Source organism: Musa acuminata, chromosome BXJ1-10 (assembly GCF_036884655.1).
Source record: "Musa acuminata AAA Group cultivar baxijiao chromosome BXJ1-10, Cavendish_Baxijiao_AAA, whole genome shotgun sequence".
Taxonomy (NCBI): Eukaryota; Viridiplantae; Streptophyta; class Magnoliopsida; order Zingiberales; family Musaceae; genus Musa; species Musa acuminata.
Genome location: NC_088336.1, coordinates 18,034,369 through 18,061,183, shown reverse-complemented (window position 1 = coordinate 18,061,183; position 26,815 = coordinate 18,034,369). Strand labels below are relative to the sequence as shown.

The window sequence follows — 26,815 nt, the reverse complement described above, 5'->3', positions numbered from 1 at the left end:
GGCCTTTCAATAATACTCCGCATCTAAGAATTGAAGATGTTTCATTTGAAGAGTTCTCATCTGTCTGCCTTCAATGACTATACTTCCTAATGCACCAGGGATTTATGCTAATTGTGTGAGCTTTATACATCATGATTGTTCCATTAGCATGCAGGAAGATGGCACACATGGAGATGGATAGCACATCCAAGTGTACAAGAACCGGCCCCATGCAAAGCTCAGCCATGTCATCACTGCTGCGGCACGTCAACATGACATTGGCATGCTGCGTTTTGACTAGGTTTTGATGAATCTACAGAGCTCGAGGGTGGCAGAGCTTGCACTGTTCTTCCTCTGTATTCTGATGGCAGGATGGGTTGGGGGTTGGCTTAAATGCTTCATGGCCTCTCTCTCTCTCTCTCTCTCTCTCTCTCTCTCTCTCTCTCTCTAGACAAAGGCCATTTGAGTCAGGTCCATAATATTAAAAATATTATATTAATAGTATTTTTTTTCAGTATTATTAAAAATACTATAATATAATATACAAATATTATAATTAAATTGATTTACCTTATGGATCGGTCCATAAGAAAATAAAAATATATATTTCAAGTATTATGTAAAAAAAAAAGAGTACTACTTTTTGAGAATTATGAAGAAAATCTAAAAAGTGAGATTTTTTAGAGACTCGTCCTTTATTTTTTCTTTGTTTGATTCAGAAAAAAAAAAACACAAATTAATATTAGATCTTTATAAAAATATCGAAGATTGATGATACTCTTTTAGGAAATCTATGCCAGCCAAAGGATTTTTCTTGGTAAATCGCCTGAGCAATTATAGTGATGTCTGTTAATTTGGGGGAAAAACAATGAAATTTTCGTTAAATTGGTATTGGAAGATACCATCAACCACGCACCACCCGTTCCAATATATTTGGAGCATGTTAAATGCTTCACACCAACCTTCTTCGCCCACCGACCATTCCCTAACGAACTCTCCCGTATGGCTTCACAGCAATCTCCCATTCCTCCTCTCACTGGACGATGAAACATTCCCAAAGAACGGCTTTCTCGCACCTCCCCATCGCCACACTTTTCTTCACCCAAATCAAACCCTCGCCCTCACGCCACTCCAACTTTCCATCTTCAAGTCAACGCCCTTCAAATCCGTCACCCATTCTTCCACCATCCCCATCCAAAGTCTTCCCCGAATCCCCCCTTTTCAACCACCCCAAGTCTTCACCAAGATCGGATTATTCTTCCCCCGGACCGTTCTGTTCTTCCTCCCAACCAAAATTCTCGTCTGCCTTTTCCGAATTAGTGCCACAATTGATCCCAAGATGGCGTCTTTTCAATCCGAAAGCAGCGAGACCAGCTCGAGGTCTTGAAAGATCGAACCTTTTCGATCCGAAATCGCCCCGTTCCACCTCTCAGATCAGGTTCGTGTCGTCTTCTGCTGCTGGAAAACCACCTCAACGATCGTTTCCCGGCCCCATGACTCCAGATTCGCCTTCGCCGATCCAAGTCGTTTCGACGTTCGCGTCGCCGTTCGATGAGTCTCCCCCGCACATCGACGCGAGCTCGTCGATCAGGAAGCCGCTTAGCTTGTGGCCGGGGATGTACCACTCCCCGGTGACCAATGCTCTCTGGGAAGCGCGTTCGAGCATCTTTGAGAGGCTTCTTGACCCTTCCAAGGAAGGGCCGCCGCAGTCGGAGTTGCTGACGAGGACGCCATCACAGAGCAGGACGAACATCATCTACAACTTTTCGAGTGATTACATCCTGAGGGAGCAGTACCGAGATCCATGGAATGAGGTCAGGATCGGGAAGTTGCTTGAGGATCTCGACGCACTTGCCGGCACCATTTCTGTGAAGGTAGCCACTAGACTCGAGTCTCTATGGATATCTGGTTATCCTCTATACTTGAAATGAAGCTTGACATCGATAAGAAGAATACCAAGTGTATCCATTGCCCCATCTAAGTTTCACTTGAGGTTTGGGTACTTTGTCATCAGCAGAATTAACTTTTTCTTAGTGTTTAGAAACTATTATGATGTTTCATGGTAAAATGGATAAATAAACCATAGACAGACTTTTATATTTGTTCATTGGCAGGCAAAATCGTTATCGATTCAGTTTCTTTCTGTGAGTAGAAACCAGAAAACACTTGGAAATACATTATTAGTGTTTGCTTCCATCTTTTTTGCTTCATGGTAAAATGGCTAATCCTTTTTTGCTTCCAACTTCCAAGTAAATGAAGCTACACAAAACACTTAGAAATGCATTATAAGTCCTACTTTGATGGTTAACTCACCCATTACGATGTGTCATGATATTAGACAAACGCTGCTGTGAGAGTTGCTAGTTACAAGGATTGTTGTATAATTGTCATTTCAAGTCTACCTTTCAGTATGATGGAATTTTATATAGTAAAGGAATATAATTTACTGTATCTCTTTCTGTAATCCTGGTGTGGTTGAGGAAATTTTATGGAAAACTATATGGCTTGCTGTGTAACAATTCAGAATGCAACATTTGATTAAAGAGCTTTGTAAATTAAACAAGATCTTCCGATGTGCTTCTTGGATATAGAATTGTTATACTATTATTTACATCATGCCAAACTTGTTGGTCATTTCTGTGAAGTTTTTGAAAGTTTGATTTTATCTGAAACAATGCATTTATATGTAAGTTTTTGAAGTGCATTTGTTGCATGTGGCCAGCACTGCTCTGATGATGACAGCACCACAAGGCCCCTCTTGTTGGTCACTGCCTCGGTAGATAAGATGGTTCTAAAGAAGCCATTGCGTGTAGACACTGACCTAAAGATAGCAGGTGCCGTCACATGGGCTGGTCGATCATCCATTGAGATACAGATTGAAGTTACCCAGACTCATCAACAAGGTATTTGGAATGATTCTGTTTGATAAGCAAATGGAAATATACATTTGTAGTCTCATTTCTTTATGGGCATTTATTGGTCTTGTAGTATGTCCTCTAGTAATTGTATGGGAATATATATAATTAGGGAGGCTCATCGCTAGCCATAATCATGAACTCCTCACTTTTTTTTGTTCACTATCTGAAGTTACAAACTCCGGCAATTATCTGTCCACGAGTTCCCATATCTTTATAATGATAGACCCAGTAGCTTGCTGCCCATTTCCAGTGCAGTCTGAAAAACAAAAATTTATAATCTCGTATCTCATGAGTACTTATTTGCTTAAAACTTTGTTCTTCAAATTTATGCAGGTATCAAGCATGTTTAGTGCACTAAATCACCCTGCCTTTCCTCTGCTGACTTTCATTATGGTGCACTGTGCAGCAGATAACTCTGAATCATCAGATCCATCGGCTTTGACAGCAACTTTCATATTCGTTGCACGGGACTCGAAGACTGGAAAGTCAGCTCCTGTAAACCGCCTTTTACCGGAAACTGAACAAGAAAAGTTGCTCTTTAAAGAAGCAGAAGCAAGGGATAAAATTCGAAAAGGCAAACGAGAGGAACAGAAAAGAACTTTTGAGAATGGTGGGCATAGTTTACATGGTGATATAAAGAGGCTAAAGACATTGTTGGCAGAGGGGCGTGTGTTCTGTGATTTGCCTGCATTAGCAGCTAGAGACAGCATTCTGATAAGGGATACCAAACTTGAGAATTCACTGATCTGCCAACCTCAACAAAGGAATCTCCATGGTCGTATTTTTGGCGGGTTTCTGATGAACCTAGCATTTGAACTTGCATTTTCGACTGCTTATGCATTTGTTGGGCAGATGCCATGCTTTCTTGAAGTGGATCATGTTGATTTCTTAAAACCTGTGAGTAGCAAGTCTTACATCTTTACTGAATCTGATATTTTTTCTTTGTGTACGTTATCAAACTTTTTTCCCTTTCACTTCAACATAACCAAGGAACATCTCACTCACGATGGATGTATACAGTGAATCTTATACCTGTTATCTGTCTAATATTTGAGCACTCGACACTAGCTGTATGTGTATGCATGACACTATATGTATACATAGATCAAAATTTTGCTACACTGGAAATGACATGTTCATAGCATAATCATTTATTACACTTACTCAGGTTGACGTGGGGGACTTCCTTCGACTTAAATCTTGTGTTCTTTATACACAACTAGAGAACCCAGCACAGCCTCTGATCAACGTTGAAGTTGTTGCTCATGTAACGAGACCTGAGCTTCGAACCAGTGAGGTAAGACAATCGAAGAAGCATGTGATTTGTAGTATTCAATTGCAACTTGAATTCATGAGTAGCGTCACCTTGTCTGTGTGCCTGATGCAGATATCAAACATGTTCTACTTCACTTTTACTGTAAATCCTGATGCCCTAAAGAATGGACTAAAGATTCGCAATGTAGTTCCTGCCACAGAAGAAGAAGCCCGTCGTGTACTTGAGCGAATGGATGCGGAGGAAATATTTGCTTAACTATATACATAGGCATGTGCCATTTGAATGGCCAGACTGTCTTCTGCCAGTTCACATCCATATAATTTATGCAATAAGATTGAACACCATTTAGGAATGTCACTGTCTTTACATAATTCGACAGCAACTTATAAGGCTTTGTTACGTATAAACATTTTTGCCGCAACTTTTTTCCGAATAAAATTTGTAAAAGCAAGGAAGTAGTTTCTGAAATCAAGTTTAATTACCCCTTGTTTCCTGTTGGCAAACTTGTTTGCTGTGACCTATGGGATGCAAGATTCAAGGAAAATTAATCGCCTCATTCTCAGTATTATTTATCAATGTATTTGGTGTTGTTTATTGTTCTTTGTGTGTCATGATTCTTCTTTTAGTGTTTTGTAAATGAGAAATCTATCAATTAGGAGATCTGCAGCTGCTGCTTCTGCTGCCAATTAGAGGGGGTATGACTCCTATTTTCAGCATTGGTGAGAATCTCTGCTGCTATGTAGCCTACCAGATGCTCTAGTCTTAACTGATAGTTAACAGATATCATGTCACCCCATAAAAATATTCACAGTATATCATTCAAGATCATGTAAAAGACTAATAAATAAACTTAGTAAATCTGGATGTTATTGAAGTTAATCATCATATTTCACCTGTCTGAAGCTATAAAAAAGTTCTACATCTCATTCACTGCAGAATTGTAGATGCATAATTATAGTAACATCTTATTTAAAATCCTTAAGGGACAAAGTGTTAGGATTCAATAAGAATACATACAATGAATCTATTTGCACATTAATTTCTGTTAGTACTGTGTGTATACCTCATTAAAAGTAAGCTCTGAAGAACAGATTCTCAAAACTCAGTGAAGCCACTCTTTATTTTTCTAGATACAGATCGGAGCAAAATAGTTTTGTATCAAAACGTCAACCCCTTGAGCGGAGAAATATAATATCTTGATTTAGTCTGAAATGTGGGTAAAGAATTAGACTGATTCATCGGTGCATTACTGTTAGCATGAGTTTAAACATTTTACACCAATAATCTAAAAATAAATTAATAATCATTATTATTGTAATTGAATCAAGTTGCTAATTAAGCAAACAAGATGAGCTAACAATGGCTTGGCAGGATGTTCTAAGCTTCCAATTAGAATGGCAATGGTTTGGTTTAGCCAAATAGTAAACAAATGGAAAAGGTTAATCTTCTTCAAACAAAGTCAAAGTCAAAGTCCAACTAAGTGGGTGTGTTTAAATTATTATTTTTATCAATTTTAAAGACCTCAACAAATTTAATTGATCAATGTTTTAACATGAATTTCATCTTTATCATTTATTCTTTATAAATAATAATAAAAATTTTTAACTTGATGAATCATATCGTGAAGATTCTTTTAAGGTAAATTAATTGATCAAATGAAACCATACATAATGAAAGCAAATATATGTTAATGGTGAAAGCATAATGTTGGCAAATCTTAAATGTTTGAATGGAGCAAGTAATAAATTAAAAGCTAATTTGGCCAATAATCATAAAACTACAACATTTGGGTGTTGCAATCTTCTTCGCCAACCAACCATTACTTGTCCTAACTTTGCTCAATGGTTGGTTCCACAGTTGTCTCCTATTCCTCCCACTGCACGATGTAACCTTCCCTCTCACCTCCTCATCTCTCTCACCACAGTTTTCTTCACCCAAAGCAAACCCTCAGCCTCACATCACTCTCACTTTCCATCTTCAACTCAACATCCTCCGAATCCCTCACCCATTCTTCCATTATCCCCATCCAAAGTCTTCCCCAAATCCCCCTTTTCACCCCCAATTCTTCACCAAGATCGGATCTTTCTGCCCCCAAACCGCTCTGTTCTTCCTCCCAATCCGAATTCTTGTCTGCGACAATTGATCCCGAGATGGCGTCTTTTCAATCCGAATGCAGCGAGACCAGCTCGAGCTCTTGAAAGATCGAATCTTTTCGATCCGAAATCGCCCCGTTCCACCTCTCAAATCAGGTTCATGTCGTCTTCTGCTGCCGGAAAACCGCCTCAAGGATCGTCTCCCGCCGCCATTAGTCCAGATTCGCCTTCGCCGATCCAAGTCGTTTCGACGTTCGCATTGCCGTTCGATGAGTCTCCCGCCTCACATCGATGCGAGCTCGTCGATCAGGAAGCCGCTTAGCTTGTGGTCGGGACTGTACCATTCCCCGGTGACCAATGCTCTCTGGGAGGCGCGTTCCGAGGACGGGGCGCAGTCGGAGTTGCTCACGAGGCCACCACCATAGAGCAGGACGAGCATCATCTTCAACTTTTCGAGTGATTACATCCTACGGGAGCAGTACCGGGATCCCTAAAACGACGTCAGGATTGGGAAGTTGCTTGAGGATCTCGATGCGCTTGCTGGCGCCATTGCTGTGAAGGTAGCCACTAGACTCGAGTCTATATCAACTATAACATCTGGTTATCTCTATAGTTGAAATGAAGCTTGACATCGATAAGAAGAAAGAGAGGTGTATTGATTGACCCATCTATGTTTCACTTAAGGTTTGAGTACTTTGTCATCAGCAGACTAGCTATTATGAGTCTATATGGATAAAATGGATAAATAAACCAAAGACAATTTTTTATAATTGTTAACTGGCAGCCGAAATCATTATGGATTCAGTTTCTTTGTGTGCGTAGAAACCAGAAATCCTCCAATCCTTTTTGGCTTTCAACTTGCAAGTAAATGAAGTTACACAAAACACTTAGAAATACATTATAATGTCATAATATTAAACTAACACTTGTCAGAGTTGCTAGTTATAGAGATTGATGTATAATTGGATCCCTTTAAGCATGATGGATTTTGTATAGTAAAGAAAGACAATTTACAGCATCATTTGCTGTAATCTTGGTGTGGTTGAGGAAACTTTATGGAAAATAATATTGGCTTCTTGTGTGGAAATCATAACTTAATATGGTTTGGTGGACAAAATATTTTCTTTAGAACAATGAACCAAATGAAAGAAAAGGAGGTAATAACCTTCAAGCGACCAAGACATCCGATAGCAAATAACCAATTAGTATCTTTTTAAAAAAAATTTAAATGTACAAGTTACTTTCTGATCATCCTAATCAAGAATGTTTAATTAAACTGGTAAGGAGGTTGGTTTCATCAAAGTGAACTATAGATGATTGAATCATAACAATTATTGTTGTAATTGAATCAAGTTGCTAATCAAACAATGATGAGCCAACAATGCCCTAACAGACATCTTAGCCGAAGAGCAAACAGATAGAAACATACTCAATCTTGGAAAATGGTTGTAGGTCAATATTCTTAAAATAAAGTCAAAGTCCAAGTAGGTGGGTGTGTTCAAATTATTGTTTTATCCAAGGTCTTCAATTTTGAATAATACCGCCCAGTATGGGCGGCACATACCGGTCCGTCAACAGACCGGTAGACGGACCGCCCGGTAATATATATATATATATATATATATATATATATATATATATATATATATATATATATATATATATATATATATATATATATATATATATATATATATATATAATTTATATATTTATTTATATTTATGTATTTATTTATTTATTTATTTATTTATTTATAAAAGGTGACATCGCGTAGCCTTTTATAAAAATATTTATATATAAAAAATCTTTTATATATAAATATATATATAAGATTTTGGCAACGTCGCCTCGTTTTTCTACGATGTCGCCCCGTGGGGAGAAGAGAGAGGCGACGTCGCCGAATTTTTATTTTATTTTATAAAAATATTTATATATAAAAAAATCTTTTATATATAAATATATATATATTTATGGATAAATATTTATATATAAATATATATATATAAGATTTTGGCGATGTCGCCATATTTTTCTGCGACGTCGCCCCGAGGGGAGAAGAGAGAGGCGACGTCGCCCCATTGATATAAAGGTAGCCAGTAGACTGAGTCTATATGTTCCTCTAGTTAGGCATGTAGTTGAAATGAAGCTTGGCATCAATAAGAAGAACGAGAGGTGTATTCATTTTCCCATCTAAGTTTCACATAAGCTTTGGGTACCTTGTCATTGGCAGACTAATTTGTTCTTGGTGCTTTGAAGCTATTATGATGTTTAGAAGATGGATAAATAAACTAAAAAACAAACTTTCATATTGGAACCTATTGATCTGTTCATTGGCAGGTCAAATGATGTAAACTCAGTTTCTTTTTGTGAGTAAAAACCACAGATCCTGTCATCTTGTTGCTTGCAACTTACAAGTAAATGAAGTTACACAAAACACTTAGAAATACTCTATAAGTAGAACTTTGGTTGTTAACCCACTACAACCTGTCATAATATTAAACTGAGAATGTTGTAAACATTTCTGGTTATTGAATTCTCAGCCTCATGGTTCTCTTTCAGCAAAATGGAATTTTTAAAGAAACACAATTTACAGCATCACTTCCTGTAAACTGTGTGTGACTGGACAAACTATACAGAAAACTATATGGCTCCTTGTGTGGAATTCCATAATGCATCACTTGGTTTAAATTGAACTAGATCCTTTTGCAATTACAAAACTCTTCTATTTGCTTTTTACTATAAAATTGTTATATTATGATTTACACTATGCCAAAATTTCTAGTCATTAACATAAACTTTTTGATAATTTCATTTTATCTGAAATTTGGCATTTATATGTAAGTTTTTGAAGTGCATTTGTTGCATGAGACCAGCATTGTTCTGATGATGATAGCACTACAAGGCCTCTCTTGTTGGTCACTGCTTCGGTAGATAAGATGGTTCTAAAGAGGCCATTGCGTGTAGACACTGACCTAAGGATAGCAGGTGCTGTCACATGGGTTGGTCATTCATCCATTGAGGTACAGATTGAAGTTACTCAACAAGGTATTTGTGATGATTCTATCTGGTAAATGGAGTGAAAATATTCATTTATACCTCTGGTTCATATATTGGACATTTATAGGTCTCATTGGTATGACCACTAATAATCATACAAGAATATATAGGAAAGGACGCTCATCACCAATCGTAATCATGAACTTGTGACCCCTTTTTTCTTTGGAAATCTGGAAGTTACTAACTCCAGCAATTATCTGTCCATGAGTTCTCATATCCTTATAATGATAGACCGAATAGCTCACTGCTCAATTCTAGTGCAGTCTCCAAGATGGAAAAGAATTCATGATCTCCTATCTCATGAGTACTTATTTGCTTAAATTTTGCTATACGAATTCATGCAGGTGTCAAGCATGTTTAGTGCATTAAATCACCCTGTTTTTTCTCTGGTGACTTTCGTTATGGTGCACTGTATTGTTACGGACAAACTTCTAAACAAGGTGTTTGATGTAATGCTTATGTATGTCCGTGTCTTTTGGCATATTCATGCCTTGTACAGCATGTAAAGGGGCGGCCGAAGGCTTAATAGTCACATTTTAGTTGGGTTGGTGGTCTCTTTAGGCTTGTAAATAAAGGTTGTGTCATGTAGACACGTGCGAGAGATTTTCGGTCTGTAATGGACCATTTTACCCTTTGTTGTGCTACTGTTCAGAGCTTGTAAAGTATGTTTGTAATTTGCATTGTCTATGAAGTGTTTTTCGGAGATGTTTGCTTGTGGATTCCGATTGAGATGTTCTCTCTAGCCCGTTCTCTCTCTTGTTGGTCCTAAGGGACAATGGGAGTCTTCGGGGAGGCTGACCTTTGCGGACGGACACGTAAGGGTGCCGCACGACTTAGGCAAAACCAGCTAAGTCTGTGACAGTATGGCAGATGACTCTCAATCATCAGATCCACTGGCTTTGACAGTAAATTTCACATTCGTCGCATGTGACTCTAGGACCGGAAAGTCAACTTCTGTAAACCGCCTGTTACCAGAAACTGAACAAGAAAAGTTGCTCTTTGAGGAAGGAGAAGAAAGGGATAAAGTTCGGAAAGGGAAACCAGAGGAACAGAAAAGAACTTTTGAGAATGGTGGGCATAGTTTGCATGGCGATATAAAGAGGCTAAAGATGTTGTTGGCAGAGGGGTGTGTGTTTTGTGATTTGCCTGCATTAGCAGATAGAGACAGCATTCAAATAAGGGATACCGAACTTGAGAAGTCACTGATCTGCCAACCTCAACAAAGGAATTTCTATGGTCGTATTTTTGGGGGTTTTCTGATGAACCTAGCATTTGAACTTGCCTTTTCAACTGCATATGCATTTGTTGGGCGGACGCCATGCTTTCTTGAAGTGGACCATGTTGATTTCTTAAAACCTGTAAGTCGCAAGTCTTACATCTTTACTGAATCTGATATTTCTGTGTGTATTACATCAAACTCTTTCTCTTTCACTTCAATAGAACAAAGGAACATCTCATGCATAATGCACGCTTACAGTTGATTTTACACCTGTTATCTGTCTAATATGCAAGCATTAGATACTATCTGTATGCATGGCATGATGGTGTCTACATAGATCAACATTGTGCTCCTCTGGAAATGACATTTCATGGCATAATCATTTACTATACATTACTCAGGTTGACGTGGGAGACTTCCTTGGCCTCAAATCTTGTATTCTTTAGACACAACTAGAGAACCCAGCTCAGCCTTTGATCAACGTTGAAGTTGTTGCTCATGTAATGAGGCCTGAGCTCCAGACCAGTGAGGTAACACAACTAAAGAACATGCTATTTATTATTTTGATTATATGAATAGCTTCACCTTGTCTATGTGCCTGATGCGCAGATACCAAACACATTCTACTTCACTTTTAATCTAAATCCTGATGTCCGAAAGAATGGGCTAAAGATTCACAATGTAGTGCCTCCCACAGAGGAAGAAGCCCGTCTGGTCCTTGAGCGAATGGATGCCGATAAAATATTTGCTTAACTATATAAATAGATGGTTACCTTTTGAATGGCAAGACTGTTTTCTGCCAGTTTACATCCATATATTTGTGCGGTAAGAACACCATTTACGAGTGTCTCTGTACTGAACATAATTCGCCGCAAACTTTTCTGAATAAAATTTGTATAAAGCATAGTTTCTGAAATAAAGTTTAATTACACCTCTTTTCCTGTTGGCAAACTTGTTTGTCATGACTTCTGGGATGAAGGATTCAAGGCAATTAATTACCTTATTCTCAGCACTATTTATCAACATACTTGTGTGGTCTATTGTTCTTTGTATTCTATGATTCTTCTTTTAGTGTCTTGTAAATGGAGAATCTGTCAATTAGGAGATCTGCAGCTGCTGCTGCTCCTGCCAATTAGAGGGGGTATGAATCATATTTCCACTTCTGGAAAGGATCTCTCCTGCTACATATCCTACCGAATGCTTTAGTCTCAACTGATAATTAACAGATATCATAATCTCACCACCCATATAAATAATCACATCTTATCATTCCAAGATCATGTAGAATACTAATAAATAAACTTAGTAAATCTGGGCATTGTTGAAACTAATCTCTTTCACTGTAGATTTGTAGATACAAAATCTTTAAAGATTCAATAAGATTACATATGATCAACCTATTTGCACTTTACCTGCTGTTAGTAGCTGTGTATATATCTCATTGGAAGTAAGCTTTGATGGCAGAGACTATACAAAGCATGTCAGTGAAGTCAACCTTATTTTTCTCTAACTTGTGTACAGATAGGAGCAAAATAATCCATAAAAAAAAAAGAATCTTTTACATTAAAATCCTATTAATACAAAAAAAAAAGAGAGCTCTGATAATTCCATTTCTGCTGTCACTTCCATCTGCAGTGTGCAGTGTGCAGTGTGCAGTGTGCAGTGTCGCTCTACGACGACGACGACGACGAGCTCCCCTCATCAGAGCTTTCATGTCTCAGGGCATGAAGCCTCGGAAACGCAGAAGGCGGTAGCGTCGGGTTCATCGGCACCGGGAGATGCCGTGCCGAGGTGACGGTGGTGCGCTCGTTTATCTTGGCGACATCCTTGCAGACCTTGTCGAGGACTGCCAGGAAATCCCTGACCACCGTGAAGATCCTGAAAGGATGCGCCTCTTCCTTGGCGGAGTCGCCATGGAAGTACTCTGTCGTCTCCTTGACCAGCGACAGCGCCACGCTCTCCTGTGCCTGCACTCTTATGACGTCGTCCTCCGCCCTCTTCAAGAACCGAACCATGGCGTCGCGGAACCCCAGCCTGCACTCCTCCGCGCCGAGCGCTTCGTTCAATCTCAGGACCTCGTCGATCTTGCCGAGCCCCCCGGCGAGTCGCGCGACGTAGCTGCCGAGCGTGGCGGAGTCCATCGCGGCCGCCTTCTTGACGTTGCCCAGCTCGCCGCCAAGGCCGGCGACGACCCGGAGGCCGAGCTTCCTGCCCTCGAGCTCGTCCCGTAGCGCACCCGTGGAGCCTTCGGATCTGATGATCTCCTGGGTGACGAAGTGCAGCAGCGTGGTCCGCCCGTCGGCGGCTTTGACGTCGACTAGCTTGAGGAGGGTGTCGAGCTTGAAGGCGCGTGCATCGCCCCGATTGGTGCCGACGTTCATGCGGTTGCCGGTCTTGAGCACGGCATCCAAAAGCTTGAGGAACAACCTGCTGCTCCTCAGCTCATCACAGGCAGCCTGATGATGGCAAATCCAGTTATAATGGCAGAGAGATGCCTCAGATCCAACAAACATGAGAGCTTAGATCCTCATATGGGATCCATTTAAAGTAAGCAACGCTTGATCTATTGATCTAAGTTGATCTTAGTAGACCTGCCCCGATTCGAATCAAACCATAGTCAAAGCTATATCTAAGTAATTTCAAACAAAAACACGGAAAACTTATACTGATCATTGATAAGCGAAGCAAAATCGACTCTATATCAATCAAAAATACAAGTAGAGAGGTTGCCAATTGAAATGAAAATAAAGTTCTGTTTTAACTCCAAGGAGCTAAGTAATGTCATCATGAGTTTATGGCTGAACACTATAATGAGTTTATGATCAGAATAACTTCAAACAGAAGATGGTTTTCATGTTGTTAGGAAACAACATGCAGGACATTTGAAAGAGTCAATGCAACACAAAATACAAGATCTTAGGATTAGCCTCTTTGCTAGCAGAACAGAAACTGCAGAAAGAACCAAGTGATGTACCTCGAGAGTCTCGAAGGACTTGATGAGAAAATTGACCTCCGAATCGAAATTGGCTATGTAAAGCATGGCATCCACTCTCTTGAATGAAAATGGTACATCAAGCAATGCCTTGAGAAAAGCTTCAGCTGGTGCAAGCTTGCATGGGGAGTCATCTTTGTGTTCTTGCAATCTGTGTTCTTCTTCTGCGCTGGGAGCCATCTTTACCAGTGTTTCCAGCAGCTCAGTCCCCAAGCTCTCAGCATTGCCTGCTTTCAGAAATCAGGATTAGATACTCATGGAAATAATGTTGTAATTCTGAAGGTGTTATTTAACTTTATTGGCACAGAAAAAATGGCGAATTCTTTGAAAAAAAATCTCTCAGCATTGCCACTCTGTTTGTAATGTTTTCCTAGTGTTGTTGAAAATGCTATAACACAAAAAAAAAATTATTATTACTTTCTAGCAGTGTTTTAGGTAAATTCATAGGAAAATAGAGGAAAAAGGAATAGGTGAAAATTATTGTCATAAGTTAGAACTGTTGGTTGTGGATTCTGACAGAAAGATTTATATTCCATCATTGTTGCTCACTACTGATACCTCAAATCCAACAAAACCTATATAGTAATGCAGAGTAATCGATGGACACCTTCTGCACCAACAAGTTCATGTGCTTCTCCTCACAGAAAGATGTAATGGCATCAAGAAGTGATGCTTTGACAGGCGATTTGATTGCCATTGTTATGACCTCTAATTGGAATGAGTTACACTGAATGAGACAGTAATGGAAGAACAAGAACCAGAAAGAACTCAATAGAAGACTTGTCATTGCAGCTAAATCGAGCCAAAGAAACCTGACCTTCTTGTAGAGCATCGCAGACTTCCTCTTTGGTCGCATTCAATGCTCTCATCAGAATGGCAATGTTCTGAGACTTCTTCGGATCGAGCACCCTCTTCTCTCGCGGTGACGAAGGAAGGACCTGCCGCCGGTTGGTCTCCCTGTGTGTGGCGTTGGTTGCATTGCGGACGAACAGAGTCTCGATCATTTCTTCGTTCACCCTGTTGATTCCTCAGTTGTGTAACTCGATGAGAAGGAAAAGGGGGGAGGAAGGAAACACGGTGAGGAATCTCACTGGAAGGAGCTGGATTTTAGCTGATCCCACACCATTGCTCTGTCCGAGCTCGCCTGAACCTTGTCCCAGTGCAAAGGCTTCAGCTTTGGCCGCTCGGCTTCCTCGTTCTTCTCTGTCTTGAGCTTGGGCGGCACGAGAAGCGGTGGCTGTCTTGCCTGTGGCTGCCGGACCTGACTCTCCCAGTATCCGACCGGCGGCAGTGGGGGAGGAGGAGGAGGAATCTGTAGGGGTGGAATTCGGCTCTGTTGAGGGCCTGGGGCAGCAGTGACCACGACTGGAAGTGGTGGTGGCGGCGGCGGCGGAGCAAGTAATTCGCGATCTCGGGTCAGAAACCTCTCGGAGAGGGACTTCAATGATCTGCGGGTGGATTGGCCGGGGCTCGATCCGAAGCGCGCCGACGAACGAGGAGATGAGGCCATGTTCGACGACGAGTATGATGGCGTGCTCATTCTCCAGCTGAGGGATCCACATTTCTCCGCTGCTTTTGGGAACATCGGCCGGGAGCTCGACGCCCGCCCATAAGCCAACCTCCCGGGGCTCTCCTTCCGGGCGGAGGACCCCCTTGGCGAATAGAACTCGTCCTCCGACAAGCCCTCCGCCTCCCCGTTCCCGTACCCGTGCCGGTAATGGCGCGGAAGTGGCGGGAGAGGTCGGAGCTCCGGGGACTCCAGTTTCCGGACGGACGATCCGACCATACCGTCTGCGCCAGGTCGGGGGCCTCCGTCGCGGCGGGTGTCGACGAGGGTGCCGAGGTAGAGGAATTTGGAGGAGGAAGAAGCGGCGGAGGGGGAGGGCCTGGGTGCGCCGCCGTCGGATGCGGCGGATTCGGCGGGGACGAGTCGTTGGGAGTCGGACCGGGCGTCGTACTTGCCGGAAAAAAGGCGACGGCGGCGGCGATGGAGGAAGAACGCCGCCGCAGCGGCGAGAATGACGAGGAGGGGGAGGAGGACGGTGACAACGACTTTAAAGCTCTGGCGGGAGGGAGGGGCGGGGGCGGAGCCAGGGAAGGTGAGGGAGGAGATGTTGGCCGGGAAGGTGGGCTGTTGGGAAGGCGGAGGCGGCGGTGGGGGCGGCGGGGAGGAGTTCAACGGGAAGAACGGCTGATGCGGGGTGGTGGAGTAGGGGTACTTGGGCAAGGCGGAAGGTGACTTAGCTGGAGCAGTGGAAGGAAGAGGGAAGAAAGGCAGGTGTAGTGCCCTTCTGTTGCTGATAGGAACTGGAGGCGAGCACGACTTCGATGTTGATGGCATTGTGGCGAGAGAACTGAGAGAAGAGAAGGAAGCCAATGTTGAGGGAGCGAAGAAGGAGTGGGGAGTGTTTTGCTTATTGTCTGTTCTACTTCACAGTGTCCACAAGCAGAGCAGGTGACAGGTTAAAGGGGTATGCATGTGAAAGAGAGTAGGGAAGAAGATGAAAAGGAAGAGAGAGAGAGAGAGAGAGAGAGAGAGAGAGAGAGATGCTTGAATAGGGAAATGAAGTGAGTGTATGGAGAGAGAAGAGAAAAAGAAGCAGACAAGGATTGGAACTTTGCTGTCGTTTGAAAGGTGATGAGAAGGTGAGCAGAAATGGCTGGACTTCAAATTGGGAGGAAGAGCATGAATGGTCAATGGTATGATTGAAGAGAGTGGAGAGAGAGAAGGATATTAAGGTGAAATGATAGGGAGATCAAGTGAGAAGAAGAAAAAGTAGAGATTGGAACTTGCTGTTTTTTGAAAGGTGATGAGAAGGTGAGCAGAAATCCATGGACTTCAAATTTGGAAGAAGAGCATGAAAGGTCAATAATGTGACTGAAATAGAGAGAAAGAGAGACAGAGAAGTGAATGAGTAGGGAAATCAAGTGAGAAGAAGAAGACGAGGATTGGGACTCGCTGCTGCTCGAAAGGTGATGAGAAGGAGAGCAGAAAAAGCAGGAGTTCAAGCTTGGAAGAAAGGTCAAAAACGAGTGGGTGAGAAGAAGCCATGGCGAGGGAGCAGTGGTCACTGAAGACTCGCCTGCCTGCCAAGCTTCAGAGAAATCAAAGAATAAAGACTCGCTCTGACAGCCTGCATGCATGGCGACTAAACACGTAGGTCTTTTCCATTTCAATATTACCACCACTCGCTTGCGCATGGTTAAATGGCACCCCCCTTCTCTTCCATGTACTACTTGCATCGACTTGTTGCAGCTTCTTCCATGTGCAGTCTTCTCCTGCAAACTCATATCTTTACACATCTGCTGTCAGCTTTCTACCTTTCCCTGATAAAAAGTTTCTCGACTGACTGGAGCAATGTTGCATCATGTGATCAACAACTCTCTCTTGCTGATGTTGGCCAAGAGAGGAAGAGGCTTCATGAAGCAGAAGACAGTCGAGTCAAAGCAGGACAAAGACAGGCCGAGAACACTTTTAACTCCTATCAGTTCAATTGGCATAAACAATATAGCAGCTTGATCAATTAATCCTCGTAATCTACTGCAGCACTTTAATCCATCACATGAATGGCAGCAGAGTGCAGTGTTTATTGGCATAGTTAAGTAGCTTCAAAGGCAAAAAAGAGGTGATTAGAATCTGCAACACTTGTTTGGCCATTACAATGAGCCAAAATGGGATCTAGTCAACCTTGCAACCACTCCAATTAAACATAAAAAAAAAAGCTAGTCATAAAATAATCTTTGGCTGACAAAAAAAAAAAGGTGATTTAGATCAAAATCTTTAGCTACCAATTCCAATTGTCAGCATCAAAAATATCTTTAACAAAATTGGAAAATTATAGAAGTGATATTCCAAATTATACAAGTACACTAATTTCTTATAAAAAATATCCCTAATATACAAATTTGCATGTGGTTACCATTAATTAGATATGTGACTTCATAATCAAGCACTACATTTTTGGATCATAATAGGCACTGAGTACAAACAGTTAAATGTTAGAATTTGCAGTGATGATGTTAATAACCCCAGAGGTGAACAACAACTATGTCCACATCTAAGATGGTTTGCCTACTTGACTTTTACTGAAGAAACATTTCAGTGTCTTAGAGTCCCATTCAAAAATCAATCTTATCCCTTCTTGTGCACTGTTCCTCTTGTGTTTATCTTTCATCTGCATTCTGCATCAGGCAGATGGAATATTTCCTTCTGCAGAAGGATCAATTCTTAATGCCATCTTCTTGATAAATCTTTTTATTGTATCTTTAAATATGCTATTATTAATTATTATTATTATTATTATTATTTGGCAAATTACAGGATAATGCTCATGTGGTTGGTAACATGTTTGTTCCATCAAAAAGATAATAGACATTTTCTTTGCCTTGTCATGTCCACAATGGTATATAACATAAGACTGCTCCAAACTAATCACAATTTTTTAGGATGAAATGGTGGACCTTAAAAACATATGGAATCAAATAACAAAGAGAGTTTAGAAACAACTAAATGGTGGATGGGTGATGATTGACCCAACAAGCATATGTAGAGCCACTGCAAGCTTCATATACTAATTGAACTGCACAAGCACAAAAGTACAAATAACATTCCACATGGAAGGTTTAGTTTTGAGTAGTAGCTAATAGTTTCACAGACACAACAACAAGTGGCAATTAAGGCCAAGATCTTGTCTCTTTTGATACCTTAGTCTTCCATCACAACCTTTTGACAACATACCCCATCAAGTTCTTGGATTCCAACATTTTGTGATTACATCAAATTACGCAAACCACATTTGTTAAACCCATTCATTATAGGGCAAGCTTTGGTGGGATGTTGGGAGAGTGTCTCTGATACCTTGATGGTATATCAGGTGCTGAGAGAGCAACCTCTACTTAAATTTACCACAAAATCAATCCTCAATGTAGCAATGTATCATACTTAAAACATATTCTTAGTATAATATGAGTGTTATTTTTTCCTTGTGCCTGCAGAAATAGGTAATGCTTAATTTCACATGGAGGGGAGAGTTAAAATACAGTGAAAGAATTGTCTCAAACTTTGGAACTACAACAGAATCACTAATCGTAATCAATTAGGATGTTCATAGTGACAATACCATGCACCATTGATCAGTTTGAATGTAAATTAGGATGCTATATGCTACAAGATATCTTAATTAACATACATAATGGGATCTACCTTTGCTGTATCGATAAAGAACAGATTATAAATATGTTATCATCAACCCGGGATCATTAGACTAGCAAATATATATTTGAACAGCAGATTTATGATGTGTTGGCATGTATCACATGAATTCTACAGCTACAAGTTTAAGACAGGAAACAAACCGCATAGACATATATAGACAGTACATCTACTTAATTGATAAACTGAAACATAAAACTTAAAGTGAATTATAAAAGTCGATCACGGTTTAATACCAAACAGAAACCTGCCTATGCAAAAGGAAAAACTGGATAACAATCAAATGCGTTAAAACAAGCTGCAACCCCGATACAAGACTAGTACTTCTAAATAATGTTCACTCATCATCTTCGTCCTCATCATCATCATCAGCACCACCAGATGCATTAAGCGCATTCAATCGTTCAATGAGTTTAGCCTTTCTTTCCTCATAAGTAAGCTTCTTCAAGTTATATCTGCAATGCAAATTGAAATTAGTGAGAACATGCAGTATGTCTGCCTGGTCATGATTCCATCAGCTAAAATCTGCTGTTAGTCCAAGCAACATCAATTCAACGATGATAACTCACAAAAAAATCATGACACCCAATCTTGTTGGTTTAAATGTGATTGGTTTATACCTCTTGTGCTCCGTTGGTGGTTCTTTCGTAGATTTTATTGCACTTGGATCTGCACGAATGGCAGCATGAACTTTCTTGTACATCTCTTCGATGTCATCAGGCTCAATACCTTTCTTGATATATTCACTGAAGTGTGTCTGGTACTTATCTGGTTCATCCTCCATCAAAGCCTGGGAGAAAAGAGAAGGTGAAGGTAATTGACAATCATGGATGATAATTTTTTATAGAGAACTTGCAATTTGCTTCACTGAAAGCATACAGGAAAACAAGCTTGAGGTGTCAGATCAAGGAAACAGAAGCAAATAGCAGGTTGAAAGAAATATACATGTGCAACTATATAATGAAAGTACTCGAAAGAATATTAAAGTATATATCCATCCAACTGCATGATACGGCCATAGGTCAATACATCAACACACTGAATTTACCAGGAAAATTGTGTAACAAAATAGACATGCATGCACACGCATTCACATAACATACAATAAATAAAATATCATATGTGTGTGCATATTTACTTGATATTATGAATTTGCACATCACATCACATACATGTATATAACAAGTAACAGAAACAATATAATGTGAGAAACAATTTGCACATCACATCACATACATGTATATAATAAGTAACATAAACAATATAAAGTAAGAAAAGACTGTGAAAGCATCCAACCCTCATGTAAGAGGCAACATGACCACCAAAAATGTAATTTCTGTGAACCTCCGCATCAAGTTGCTTCTCGTCGTTCTTAAAACCAGCAAATCTCTTATCACTGTGAGGGATATCAAGTCCACCATCTAATGCTCCCTACATTCAAAATGGACCCAGTTAGTTGAACATATGATAACAAACATACAAAACAGATATATGTTGTGGAGTTTGAGAATCATATATTTAAAACTATCTTTACATATAGGACTGATAAGATTGCAGAATAAGATGTGTGGCCCAGTGCAGATGCACATATAGCTAATTAATGACATGATGATAGAGAAATATTATGATCCAGGTTTAGGTAGGATTTAATTAATGCCACAGGCTTGACCCACCAAATGATCTAGAACTAGCGACCAAAATAACCTGTTCAAAGGAGTAATACAGCTACACTAGGTTAAAATAAATGATGGATTAAAATAAGCTCTGTTTTCTGTCCTGACTTAGATAACCAGTTAATTAGCAGGATTACCAACCGAACAGAAAAGGATTAAAATTAACAAGCCAGAATTAGAATGATCAAGTCCAAATATTGAATGAAATGCAGCCTAAAAGAAAAGCTAAGAGAAGCTGAAGCATGTAATGCTATGCTTCATAATGGTCAGGAAGCAAGGAGATGTGGCGAAGAACCGTACATCTTGGGAGACAAATGGAAGATGATACTTGTTATAGACAAAAAGCAAGAAGCAGCACATGTATCATTCATGAGAATGATTACCGATTCATTAATGAACAGGAAGTCAGATATGGTGGGATATCCTACACCTTGGAGGCAACATAGGATGACAAATACATGTCATCTTTTACATACAATAAGCAAGAAACATAATAGAAATATTTTTTTCAGGAGATGATTCACTATGACAGATAACGGAATAGCTTCCATATCTTACTTATTCAACAAAATATGAAACATAAGCCACAGCACCAAGCAATGTCTTAAAATTTAGAGACAGATTTTCATCAACTTGAGAGCGACCAGGTGCCAAAAGCAGTATGTGCATGCAAATTATCATACGAATATCTATTCATATCTTACTACTCAACAATATATCGAACAAAAGGCTACAGCACCAAGCAACGTCTAATCAAGGTGAGGGCCACCAGGTACCAACAGTATGTGAATGCAAATCCCTGTATGAGACTGATCTGAAAATGTACAGAACTAAAACACAGAATCTATTAGCATGGTGAAGACAGATAATTTTAGACTAATGTGATCAATAAAGTCACCAGCTTTTCCAATGATTCAATATAACTAAAAGGTATGGCCTTTAAAGCAATGTGATACCAATATCGACACCGCTAAAACCTGTGAGGAACTATTCCAACCATGTTTAAAGTAACAATATTAAGTTGTATAGTTAAAAATTTAGCACAGAATTCTGAATGAATCTTCAATAGATCATACCTACTCAAAAACACTGCCATGCAAAAAAGATGTTAATGGTTTAATATATCACTTAAGCAGGCCATGGTCTCAAGCGAGAAAGAAAGAATGGTGTTCATTATAAGATAGTGATTTGTTTGACTTGTCATTAAGTTTAATTCAATAACTCTCATCAGGCATTAAACATACATAAGCCATATCAAAATGAAAACCTACAAGGCTAATATCAGACCACGTCAGGTTGATATTGGAACAGGATCCCACCTTGCACCAAATGCACCTGCTATTGGCACAAGTTTCCATACACATCAACCAAGTCCCTCAAAGGTTCCGGTATTCTGTTGAGTTTTTCAACAATCTGTGAAAGATGAGATTTTGCTACAATAAATTACTATATGTATTGTGAAATCCTGTCCTGCACTTATTACTATATGTATAACCAAAGTCATTCAATATTCACATTTAACAAGATATAATGCTGTTCTCTTTTATTAACATGATATATTGTGAGAAACAATACCACTTGATGGGGCCTAGTTATTAAAGGCAAAGCAGCATCCCATCACAGAAAAGAAAATTGAGATAAATTTGGAAGCACAGAAGCTCATAAAGCAAAAAATGAAATTTTAGTAATGAGAAGATAATTACCTTAAGAGCACCAAACACTCGGTTGCCAGTTGTTGTCCTCACAAGGCCAACATCAAGCAGAGCACGGAAGGGCCTCCTGCTCTCAGCAGGTTCAACAGAGAAGTCCTCGCCAGTGGCCTGACCAAGACATTTAGGCAAGTTAGACAGAAAACATTTTAGTTATATGTAAAAACAACAAACATGGAACACATACCTCTACATTCCCCTGGTATTCATCATCCATTTCAAGCATCTTCAGGACTCGCCTTGCCAGGAGAAGTCCAGTGCAATAGGCTAATCACCAACAAATATGGTTTGTTAACAACTAAGAACATGCATAAATAGGAAAACAAAAAAATATTACCTGCAGCATAGTTAGTAAGACCAACTTCAAGTCCATATTGTGGCAGTTCATGAGCATAAGCAGATGCGAGAACCAGATCACCAGCAATGCTTGCAGATATTACTTGTGCACAAATATCTTTATTACTCTGATATCATATCACGTTAAGAACTTAATCCTAATTACCACAAAAAAGAATAAAAGAAGCACAAAAAGTCAAAAACAGAAATCTTCTTTTGAGGATACAAATCGAACAACAAAACGATATTTAGGTGTATTGTATTTGTTCTTGTCCTGGTTAATCAACCTGATCCGTGCACGGTAATCGGTCTTCCCCTCTGTCCAGTCCGCAAAGACATAATAAATTACCAGCAACACTCGAACAACAGAATAAAAATTGGAAGATAAATACTACCTCTCCGTCTCTTGTATTTGACTTGATAGCGCTTGGAGTAAGCCTTCGTTTTTTGAGTCTTGACAAAGGCCTGAAAGATTGACACCATTCTTAAGTCAGGTATTCAGATATGCATCTAATGATTTGACTACAGACAGACAAAACAGAGCTGTGGATGCCACTATAACTGTGCTGTAACATTTCATCTAAGAAATGTACATTAAAGGAAGAATGGAGAAAGGGCATCTATCAAAAAACAATAAGGAGATTGAGAGCCACAACTGATAAGATGTTGCGAGTGAAGGCGTTATTATCGGTACAAGAACTCTGTGCAAAATAAGAAGACAGCTACGAGCGCAAAAGAGCCTGCAGACAATAGTGAGCAACACAGTCCAATCTTTTCGTGAATCAGCTTTGACACAGATCAACCAAGAAACCGTAGAAACTAAAAGCACGCAGCGACGGATCGACGACCACGAAGGACAAAGCAACTCAAGAAATCGTAGAAAAGAGAAGAACAGGATTGAAATGAAGAACATCGTAATACATAAATTCAGAGGACCTCCGGAAGTTGACATCCTACTGACTAGCAGAACAATTGCACTACAACTGCCGGAAATTGAAGTCTAGCCAGAGAATAGGAAGACGGAGGTAGAGATGTCCCAAGCTACGACTACAAGCCGAAAGAATTCAGATCGATTCAAGATCAGAAAATACATCTGAAGGAAACAAGTAGAGGAGCGAGAGATTGAGGCCATCTCACCATCTCTCCTTCTCCGCTGCTGCCTTCGCGGCGTCGAAGCGGAGGGGAGGGCTTATAAGGGAGACGCTGCTACTCGTTATCGAAAACCCTAGGACACCATCATGCCATCGAAAGATCCGACGGTCGCGATCGTTCTGGTTTACATCTGGCTTTGATCTGAACCCGATAGGTTTCGGATCCGGGTTTGGGTCCGGTTCTGCTGTCTGACCCAATAAGAACGAGATTTAGGTTCCAGATTTGGTTCGTAAGTACCGTTCTGACCCGATAACATAGTAATATCGGTCCGAGTCCGTCCGAATGAATGAAAAAGATGAAGATTTATATTAGATATGACAATGAATGTAAAATTATATTAGATTTCGTGAATATAAATGTTAAAGTGACACGAGGTACTAATGAAAGTAAAAAAAAGTTAATCCAAGAACAAAAAGTTAGGTTAGCAATTTGAAATAAAATATTAGAATTGCTAAACATTATGATCAGAAGAAAATAATTATTATTATTTATATTTAAAATTTGATATATTAAAAAAAAGTAAATATAAAAATGATGTAGGATTTGTTGCTAATAAAGATATTAAGAATAATATTATAAATGTAAACATATTTAGAGATAAAATTATAGTTCTAAAATTTTTGATATAATAAAATATTTTAAATGTCATTAGTACTTATGCCCTTTTGATGATCAACCAAAAGATATTTTTGAAAAAAAAAATGATACCATTCAAGAAATGTTTATAATCGAGATGATGATATAATTTGATACCATTCAAGAAATGTTTATTGTGAATATAAAAGGATATACGAAGGATTTGATTATGAGGAGAGAAATAAAGATGATGATATAATTTTAAATCTTATAATTTTTATAATTTTATAATTATAAATATCTATTATAAGAAAATATATAAATATTTAATTACTTGTAATAGTGGTAAGTAGTCAAATAAATTTTTTTTCTCATTAGAAAGATAGATAAAGGTATTTATAAGAATTATAAAATTATATTCGATGATAGTTGGATGAATCAATATATATTGATGGTATTATATATTTACTATAAAAAATAAAAAAAAGTAGTAGAAAAAATTACTATGGCTAGATGATGAAGCTAGTCATATGTGCCATATAAGCCAATTATGTGAATGATGACATGTGCAGTATGACACGTACTTTTTTTTACTTATTAAATTATTTAATATTTTATTATTTTATATTGCTTATTGTATAAATATATATTATGATGTCCATAAATTTGTACGGGAGTCAGATCGTAATCAGATCACGATAATGAGACCGACTCACATTTAAAAATAAACCCTAAATAATCCCGGTTATAGGTTACTCGAGAGAGACATCGAGATAACCGGACATACTAGTATACTATATATCCATCCATATAATGGAGGCAGTTGGTCTCATAGTTGCTCGTGCAGGGACACTAAAGATACAATGCATATGCTCATCGGAGAATGAGTTTATTGATTGATCCGCTCACAGAATGATGGATGGTTGATGATACCTTATTGTCAGACAGTGATTCTGTAGTCCTAGTGGTGTATATAGTCATTGAACTTGAGATATCAATGATGTCATGTAAGAGTACTCCACTATTTGATACCTGACTTATAGGTCTGGAAGTTCTAGATCTAACACAATCGGTCATCGGGAGTGGTAACCAACCTTACGAGGGCTATTGAGTGTCATGAGAGGAATATCCTATGTATTCTTGCTCAAACAAATCCTTGGTCAATGTCATTCAGATTGAGAGAGAGAATTCTCCGAAAGAATTCGATTAGAGCGAGACTCGAGTAGAAACTATATGGGCATGACAGCACCATATCCGGTATACGGTCTCTGAGGTATTAGATGGATGAGGGACTATAAATATACGGTAAATGAGGATATACAAGTACAATAGATTGGATTCACATTGAACGTCTAGGGATTGCGGCGTAGTAGCATAGTACGTTTGTAGTCGATGAGTTAAGTGAATAATTATGGAAATAATAATTTACTAAGTTAGAAGGAGTTCAGATATGTATGACTCACAACTAGCTCGATATTGGGCCTAGAGGGTCATACACATATGGTAGGTGTTGCGATGAGTAGAGGTTCAGATATAAGATATTTGCTAGAGCCCCTATCTTATTGGATATCAAATAAGCCTTGAATTATTGGATCATATGGATGAGATACAATAAGAACAAATAAAAGATTATTGGGTAGAGACCCACTAATCTAAAAGGCTTAGGTAGTTGGATGGAGATCCAATACTCAATATGGCAGGATCCATCAGTGTTAAGTTGACACGAAGCCTCTATAAATAGGAGGGAACCAAAGAGCCATGAGTTAGGTTCTTTTTGGTTGCCACCTCCTATTCTCCTCTCTCCCTCTCCTCCTCCCCTATTTTGGACGTGTGGAGAGCAAGAAAGGACAATTCATTCTTGATTGTGTGGTGCACGCGAAGAAGAGTTTTGAGCAATGATTTAAGGAGTATCTTTATAGCGCCTACCATGTGGATCACCGCTATAGAGGGAGGCATTTAAACTCCTTCACCCAATCTCACAAATATGTAGGAATTCAGGAATATACTATCTCTCTAAGTAATTCTTTTATGCATTATTTTTCGATTTTGCATGTTTTTATGCACTAACTTTTGCACGACGATAAGAAACTTTTTTTTAAGAGAATTTTAGGATTTTTATTTTCTAGGATTTTTATTTTCTATTCTTCCGTTGCGTATGTATATACATACCCAACATTTTAATTATCGGGTGATAGAAATAATACATATATATATACATATATATATGTATATATATATATATATATATATATTCTGAGATTTTGGTCATCCGTATGTATATATATATATATATATATATATATATATATATATATATATATATATATATATATATATATATATATATATATATATATATCACACACGTGTATGCAATTACACATTATTATTTGGATAAAAGAAATTGACAGTTCTTTTCTTTTTGGAGGGCGGGGTGGGAATCTGCAGACATTTATTTTACAGTCATTTATATGATTATATTTATTTATTTATTATATATCTAAATGATATAAATATAAATATAAATAAATAAATAAATATATATATATATATATATATATATATATATATCCAGATCATACAAATTTTTTATAAGACTATGCAGACTCATTTATTTTTT

At 38.9% G+C, this 26,815-nt stretch overlaps 3 protein-coding genes and 1 pseudogene across 4 annotated transcripts; 2 read left to right on the top strand and 2 right to left on the bottom strand.

Annotated features, from left to right (window-relative positions):
• The first annotated feature begins 947 nt into the window (after positions 1-947).
• On the top strand, positions 948-4,666 carry LOC135595285 (acyl-coenzyme A thioesterase 2, chloroplastic-like). 2 transcript variants are annotated; one of them, XM_065086007.1, is made up of 5 exons: positions 948-1,853; positions 2,702-2,882; positions 3,307-3,794; positions 4,066-4,194; positions 4,285-4,666. In XM_065086007.1, the coding sequence occupies exons 1-5, from the start codon at positions 1,023-1,025 to the stop codon at positions 4,426-4,428; spliced, it is 1,773 nt and encodes a 590-aa protein (XP_064942079.1). In that variant the 5' UTR covers positions 948-1,022; the 3' UTR covers positions 4,429-4,666. The 2 variants fall into 2 exon arrangements, with proteins under 2 accessions (XP_064942079.1, XP_064942077.1); XM_065086005.1 differs by having other exon boundaries at positions 3,304-3,794.
• Positions 4,667-6,000: 1,334 nt separating this feature from the next.
• Positions 6,001-11,481, top strand: LOC135595284 (acyl-coenzyme A thioesterase 2, chloroplastic-like; annotated as a pseudogene).
• Positions 11,482-11,969: 488 nt separating this feature from the next.
• On the bottom strand, positions 11,970-16,533 carry LOC135595283 (formin-like protein 1). The gene is made up of 4 exons (XM_065086004.1): positions 14,629-16,533; positions 14,355-14,554; positions 13,520-13,764; positions 11,970-13,001 (listed from the first exon to the last, which is right to left on the bottom strand). The coding sequence occupies exons 1-4, from the start codon at positions 15,876-15,878 to the stop codon at positions 12,216-12,218; spliced, it is 2,481 nt and encodes an 826-aa protein (XP_064942076.1). The 5' UTR covers positions 15,879-16,533; the 3' UTR covers positions 11,970-12,215.
• A 2,402-nt stretch (positions 16,534-18,935) lies between these two features.
• On the bottom strand, positions 18,936-23,686 carry LOC135595280 (large ribosomal subunit protein uL18-like). The gene is made up of 9 exons (XM_065086003.1): positions 23,605-23,686; positions 22,863-22,932; positions 22,694-22,785; positions 22,469-22,595; positions 22,319-22,398; positions 22,126-22,242; positions 20,046-20,180; positions 19,370-19,539; positions 18,936-19,204 (listed from the first exon to the last, which is right to left on the bottom strand). The coding sequence occupies exons 1-9, from the start codon at positions 23,605-23,607 to the stop codon at positions 19,087-19,089; spliced, it is 912 nt and encodes a 303-aa protein (XP_064942075.1). The 5' UTR covers positions 23,608-23,686; the 3' UTR covers positions 18,936-19,086.
• Between the last annotated feature and the right edge of the window lie 3,129 nt (positions 23,687-26,815).